The sequence below is a fragment of the Tachysurus fulvidraco genome, chromosome 19, assembly GCF_022655615.1.
Source record: "Tachysurus fulvidraco isolate hzauxx_2018 chromosome 19, HZAU_PFXX_2.0, whole genome shotgun sequence".
NCBI lineage: Eukaryota > Metazoa > Chordata > Actinopteri > Siluriformes > Bagridae > Tachysurus > Tachysurus fulvidraco.
The window spans coordinates 20,142,785-20,150,284 of NC_062536.1; the positions used below are offsets into that span (position 1 = coordinate 20,142,785).

Here is a 7,500-nt window from a genome sequence, read left to right on the forward strand (position 1 = left end):
CGGAAATCCGGAGCGTAGCGGCTCCGTGCCTCTTACAGTGTCTCGGTCGGCTTCGTCTTCTGCCCTGACCAGGAGAGCAGACGAGGAACCGTACGTGTACACGGCTCCGGCTCAGGCGTCCACACCGGTGGCACGAGGATCCGACTCCAAGAAATCCACAGAGAAATTGCCGGAGCCTGGAAGTGCTTCACTGTGTCCGGACAGTGACCTCGAGAGTCCCAAAGGGAAGGAGAAGAAGAGTTCAGGTCCCAGCGCTCGCAAAGGGAAAGGGCAGATAGAGAAGAGGAAGCTGCGTGAGAAGCGCCGGTCCACAGGAGTCGTCAGCATCCCGTCCAACGAGGTAAGAGCTGAACTGCAGGCGGGAACTTTACAATTTGGGTTCAAATTTGATAAATAAATTGACCTTGAAGCTGAAAAAGAAATAAAATAAAATGGGAATGAAATAAAATAGATTGCAACCTACCAGCATTTTTATAATAATAAATAATATTTTAAAATAAATATAAAATAAATATAAAAAGAAAAAAAAAAACATATATATAAAATAAATATAAATAAAATATTTTAAAATAAATATAAGATAAATATTAAAAATCTATATATAATAAATATAAATATTATAAATAAAATAATATTTTATAATAAATATTTAAAAAGAGTTTCTTGTTGGGTTTTTGTTTGTGTACATTTTTAAGATCGGTGTTTTTCCAAACGGTGTCTAAATAATTCTATTCTATAAATCAGTAGAAATAAACAGAAATCTTATTTTGAAACGAAGAATTTTATGCTAATATATAATTAGAATATATAGTCCATGATGAATTGTGCTGGTATTTTATTTTATTACAGTAAATGTAAACTTTAAGTGCTACTGAAGGTGCGTGCTGACCGTTTGTGTCCTTCTCAGATAAAAACACCCCAAAACAATCCCATAATCCCCTTCTTCAGACAGGAGTTCTGAGAAAAGATGAAAACATCACTCAAGATGTTCCGTCAATTTATCACGCTCGCGTTCCTTCAGCTCGCCAGATCGGATTTGTCCGAAATCTGTGCCGTTTTTCACCTCGACGTGAAACTGACGTGGAAAAACAGAGCGCAGTTTTCCTGTCAGTCTGAAAGCCGGCGTCCAAACCACAACGTCGTAATTCACATCTCCTTCCTCTTTATGTAACATTCTCCAGAACTCTAAGCCTGTCCACCAAAAAGTACTTTGAAAAACCTCATGAACACCATAAAGACTCGGAGAAGCCGCTGTCGGTCTATATGTTAGCATCAGTTGCTAGTGAGGCGACGACTTTTCTTTGCTCAGCCCTGTTTAACGACGGACTGAGAAGTGTGACATGGTTTACAGCACGAATGCTTTCAGGTCGAGGAACCTGTAGGTCCTCCATCACCAGGAAGTCCTGAAAGCTGAGCTGTGACTGCTACTGAAACTGAAAACCGTTTGTGTGTAGATGGCTACTTTAAATTGCTATGCTAATGCTAACAGAATTTTTCCAGCGACCCAAAAGATAAAATTTCGTTCGTGTCACTTCTATTAATTAGTGCATCGTGGTATGGGCTGTCAATCAACAGGTTTGTTAGCATATTAGGCCACACCCATTAGGACAGTCACAGATGGTGCCCTTCTCTGATGCCCAAAACAATGAGAACTTTTTAAACTCTAGTTATTTATGTACTTTTTTTTTTTTTTTACTAATTTAAACAATAAGAGAGAAATCGAGAGTTCAGGTACTGAACACTCGCATGTTTGTGTCTCACATTCTCCTGCGCTTCAGAGTAAACATCGCAGTGTTGTTTACACGCAGACTGGTTTGGACCATGGAAACACAGCGAGACGTTCAGCGCCTTAGGGGCTTTTTTAGACTGAACTCCAGATGCGAGTGTGTTTCAGATGACTGACTCACTTCTGTTGGGAACTGACACACTCGCTCTAATCAGTGAAACCAGATGACAGACAGACTGTTGTTTGCTTGGTCTGTCATTACTGTTGGAATGGGATGTGCCTGTCGGGCAGGTTAGCTGCTCAGTACTAACAGGCTGTTTACCTGCGGTGGATTTTGTGCTACAGGATTTTTAATGGTCTCTTTGAGTTGTTTCTGTTATAAGAACTGGGGCTAAAACGGTTTGATTTGCCTTTTGGGCAGTTTACATGGCCAGATCCCTCTAGCATATTTGGGCTTTGGGTCAGGTAATATAGAGGAGCCGTGAACCTCCAGAATCTGTGGTTGATTACGTTTTGAAGACTAGAGCCTATAGACACAACCATTTTTTATGGAGTTTTTTCTCTCACATACACTCTCTAAGGTTAAGTTCTAAAATGCTCAAGTTTAAGTGTTGAACTATTCTGGAGCTCTGATTCCCAATGCCTGTCAGGCTTCTATAAGGTTCTGAATACTCAGGATGTTAGTCTATGGTGCTGTGAAAGCATTTAGCCAAAGCTGCAGTTTGTAATGTGCTGTTGTTTAAAACTATCTGGCAGTTTGTCTAAGTTCATCATACTGAAATTTTGTGGCACTGTTTCCTCAGCCTGTAAGGTGACTTATGAGACTGCCTTCATTCTGACTTCATTTCTTAATGTTAATTGAATTGTCTTAGACTTTAAACTATAGATTATGGGCTGTTCCTATAAGAGTGTTATGAGGTGCTGCCTATGGGGCATTTAGTCCTGAAGGGTTTCTATTGCAGTTGCAGCTTCAATTATTCAGCTGTTATAATGAACTGAAGCTGTTACATGGTGACTTAATAAGCCTTAGCATTCATTCATTCATTCATCTTCTACCGCTTATCCGAACTTCTCGGGTCACGGGGAGCCTGTGCCTATCTCAGGCGTCATCGGGCATCGAGGCAGGATACACCCTGCACGGAGTGCCAACCCATCACAGGGCACACACACACTCTCATTCACACACACACACACACTACGGACAATTTTCCAGAGATGGCAATCAACCTACCATGCATGTCTTTGGACCGGGGGAGGAAACCGGAGTACCCGGAGGAAACCCCCGAGGCACGGGGAGAACATGCAAACTCCACACACACAAGGTGGAGGTGGGAATCGAACCCCCAACCCTGGAGGTGTGAGGCGAACGTGTTAACCACTAAGCCACCGTGTCCCCTAACTTGAGCCTTGATAAGCCTTTTTTAATTTAGGACAATCTAAAAGACCTTCATCCTACAGGGCAGTTCACACATTTCTGTCACATTTGAAGCCTTTTTGTGAATTCACCAGGTTTTCATCCTGAAGCCAGTTTTATTACACTCTTAATTCCCCAGGTGTGCATGATGGGTAAAGGTTTAAAATACTCAATGTGAATTCAGCAGGTTTTTAGCCTAGAAGGCACTTTATATTACACTGTGAGTTCCCCAGACCTTCAGTGTTCTTAGCAGTTGATGTTGGAAACAGATCAGCGTCTTCCTTGCCCATGCACATCCTGCTATTATCTTCTCCTCTGGGGCAGTATTAAGTAGTTTGGGAACTGGGCATGTGCCAGGCTCTAATGTTGGGGTTTCAGAGGAGAATTACACCATACAAGACAAGTACACACATGCCCTACAGCCGCTTCGCAGGATCACAGGAGGACCAGAAGCTCGAGTAGAGGAACATTTTTTGATTTCATATTACATCAGATAGTAAATATTAGTTATGTAATAAAAATATTAGTTATATAAAAATATACGTTTTATTTCAAGAGTTAATTCACTTTGATTCTTTAGTAATATAAGTCAGGTACGGAGTGTTCTGATTGGCTGAGAGCAATACAGACTGTAACCGTGACAAGATCAGGTGTTGTTATGAGAGAACAGTAATTATCTGTGTGTGTGTGTGTGTGTGTGTGTCATTGTATACAGTGTGTGTTTTCTCTTTTGTCCTTCAAAACAGTCATGAAGATGAGAATGTCAGTTAGAGAGATTGTGTGTGTGTGTGAGAGAGAGAGAGTCTGTGTGTGTGTGTGTGTTTGTGTGTGTGTGTGTGTGTGTGAGAGAGAGAGAGATTGTGTGTCTGTGTGTGTGTGAGAGAGAGAGTGTGTGTGTGTGTGTGTGTGTGTGTGAGATTGTGTGTGTGTGGGTGTGGGTGTGTACACAACCTGCTGTGTATTATGGGTCTCTGGTTGAGTCTCTGCCTAGAGCAGCTTCTGTCAGCAAAATTTAGATTCTTATCAACACCCGCAGTTTCACTAACACACACACACACACACACACACACACACACACACACACACACACACACACACACAGATAACCAATCATTGCTTAGTGTGTTTTTATAGCGTTATTTTTATAACCCCGTCTCTCGGAACAGCTCATAAATTGAATGTGCATATTAGCTCGATGCTAGTAACTGTTAGCAGTGTGTGACAGTTGGCCGACTCGCAGGCATTTATATGACGATAAAAATTCCCACATCTGGCTTTCATCTGTTTGTCTGCCCTTTCTAAGTAAATATTGCGTCTCTGTAAACCAGTCACATTTACTGTAACACATTCTGTTATGGACAAGGTGGCAATTTTATAGGGTTATGAGAGTCTCAGATCTGCAGCCTAAGGGGCAGTTTTAGGTAGAGTCTCTACGATTTGCAGGCTTCAGGTGGCATCTTAAGGTTGTGCTGGTTTCGTAACTAAAGCGGTGCGAAAGCTGCCTATTTATTTATTTATTTATTTATTTATTTATTTATTTATTTAGGAAATCAAGAGCCTGTAGGGCAGTGTTATGTGGAGTCTCCCTATGGGCAGTTTCTCATGGATTTATTTAAGGGTTTTGAAGGGTCTCAGAAAGGAAAGGACTGTTGGATGTGAAGTATAAGGATAATAAGGGCCTCAGAGCCCAAGGGGCACATTCAGGTAAAGTTCAACATTTTGAATATGTTTAGAAGGAGTTTGTGGGCTGTGATGGTCTTGCATCTGCAGCCTGAGGGGCAGTTTGAAGAGTTTTATAGGGATTATGAGGGTCTCAGATTAGCTTCCAGATGAACAGTTTTAGGTGGAGCTTGGTGTGTGTCAGATCTGCAGCCATTGGGGCAGGTGCGGATAGGAGATGGGTGTTTGGTCTAAAGCCTTAGTGGCATTTTCAGGGTCTCCAAACTGCAGCCTAAGGGGCAGATTTAGGCGTTTGTGTAAATGTTCTGTAAGTCACATCTCTGCAGAATGTGGGGCATTTTCAGGTAGAGTTTGTAGTTTTGAAAGTCTCCTAAGAAGCAGGTGAGAGAGAACATTTATGATCTGCATCCCATGGTGCAGTTACAAATGGTTTTGTGGATTAAGACTAATTTAGTTCTTTACCTAGATGAAAAAAAGGAGAGCTTTTAGTGGCTCATTTATAGTGCAGTTTCAGGTAGAGATGTTGTTACTAACAAAAAGCCTAAAGCCCCGTTCACACTGCAGGTAAAAGTGGCCCAGATCTGATTTATTTGGGGTCATGTGACCAGGTCAGAGTGTGAACACAAGTCTGGCCCAGATCTGATTTATTTGGGGTCATGTGACCAGGTCAGAGTGTGAACACAAGTCTGGCCCAGATCTGATTTATTTGGGGTCATGTGACCAGGTCAGAGTGTGAACACAAGTCTGGCCCAGATCTGATTTATTTGGGGTCATGTGACCAGGTCAGAGTGTGAACACAAGTCTGGCCCAGATCTGATTTATTTGGGGTCATGTGACCAGGTCAGAGTGTGAACACAAGTCTGGCCCAGATCTGATTTATTTGGGGTCATGTGACCAGGTCAGAGTGTGAACACAAGTCTGGCCCAGATCTGATTTATTTCCGTCAGATTTAGACCACTTCCATATGTGTCCTGAATCAGACCCAAATCTGATTTTTTCCAATGTGGCCGCAGTGTGAACTCCCGAGGCGGATTCGATGCGACTTTTATGTCGATCTACATCCACATTCGTCACAATTATGCGCCGGTGAGGACGCACACAGACGTGACCACGCCTACAAAATGGATCACATAAGCAAAAGTCGCCCTCGACATCCGGAAATTTTCAAAACACTGCGTCTCTTCTCGGTGCCGCCATCACACACACATTTAGAAAGAAAAGCGAAAATGCTAACTTCCTCTATAACCCCGCCCACTTTAGCGCGACGGCGTGCTGCGTGTCATTGTTATTGTTATCGTTCGTTTGCGCGTGCGGGTCAGTTCGAAACAGCACACTGGTTCACACTGGTATCTGATCTAGGCCACATTTTAAAAGGTAATGTGAACAGCCAAACAAAATAATCAGATCTGAGCAAAATATCCGAATCGAGCGAGCGTTAAGACCTGCGGTGTGAACGTGGCCTTTTCATGTAGACTTCTGAACATTTTGAAGCTGTCTGATAGAATGTGAAGATTGTAAAAGTTTCACATCTTTAGTTTCCGGTGGAGTTTCAGGATAATGAGGAGCTCAGAGCTGCAGTTTAATGGGCTGTGATCATGACTTAACCCTATGGGGCACTTTAATCTTCAGTTGTCTGACAGATTGTATTTGACTCATTTGTTTTTCTTTTCTTTAATCCCATCAGACTGCTAGCATTCTCTCTCACACACACACACACACACACACACACACACACACACACACACACACACACACACACACACACACACCATGTCACATCTTATTGAAAGAGAGGAAAAGCTTTAGCTCACACAGAGACAAATCCCACAGAGTTGGTGACTCACCTGCTTTGAAAAAGATTATAAAAACCTTACATTGCAATGTTAGTAATATTATGGTCTGTCTGAAACATCTAAGTCTTCTTCTGTGTCCTTTATGGATCTAAAAACAGACATCACAGGTCTCAGTTCTGTAGGAGATCGACCAACAAGTTGAAACTCTTCTGTCTGGGTCTATAAGATGTTAGTAAAGTGGCTTCTGTTGGTTGCGACACAAAACCCTTCCCTTTATATCATGACATTAAATGCTGATGAATCTCCTGGGGGTCTGTGAGCTCATGCAGCAGGTTCTCTAACACTTTGTATTTAACTTCATTCGGTTCTCTTCACTTTTTGTTTAGTGCTTTTAACTCTGGACTTCTGCTTTAAACAGCTTTTCAGAAGTACAGACAGAGTTATTATTGATCTCTAATGATCAGGCCTGAGGTGGTGGTGATGAGGAAGAACTCCCTGAGATGATATGAAGAAGAAACCTTGAGAGGAACCAAATGAACCTCGTCCTCATTTAGTGACACTGGACAGGAAATAATGTTAATGTACATAATGTTAATGTACATAATGTTAATGTACATAATGTTAATGTACATAATGTTAATGTACATAATGTTAATGTACATAATGTTAATGTACACAATGTTAATGTACATAATGTCCTTTCTACAACACTTTATAGACCAGTAGAACTGTAGGACCAAGAGCTTCTGAGGAACTACCAGGTCAGAGTCATTATGGAGTTCAGTACAGACTTAACACTGATTCCTTCCTGCTGAAGTCTTCAAGTGATCGCTGATGAAGACCTGAGCACAGAGATGACCGACAATGTTCAGTTCAGAGACGGCGTG

General features: G+C 41.9%; 1 protein-coding gene across 2 annotated transcripts in view; it reads left to right on the forward strand.

The window, feature by feature from the left end:
• Positions 1-7,500, forward strand: part of pawr (PRKC, apoptosis, WT1, regulator) — a 37,083-nt gene that overhangs the window by 2,640 nt on the left and 26,943 nt on the right. For both annotated transcript variants that reach the window (XM_047803791.1, XM_047803792.1), the window contains exon 2: positions 1-340. This exon is cut by the window's left edge and continues 300 nt beyond it. In XM_047803791.1, the coding sequence (XP_047659747.1) occupies positions 1-340 (340 nt within the window). The remainder of the gene's footprint in view (positions 341-7,500) is intronic.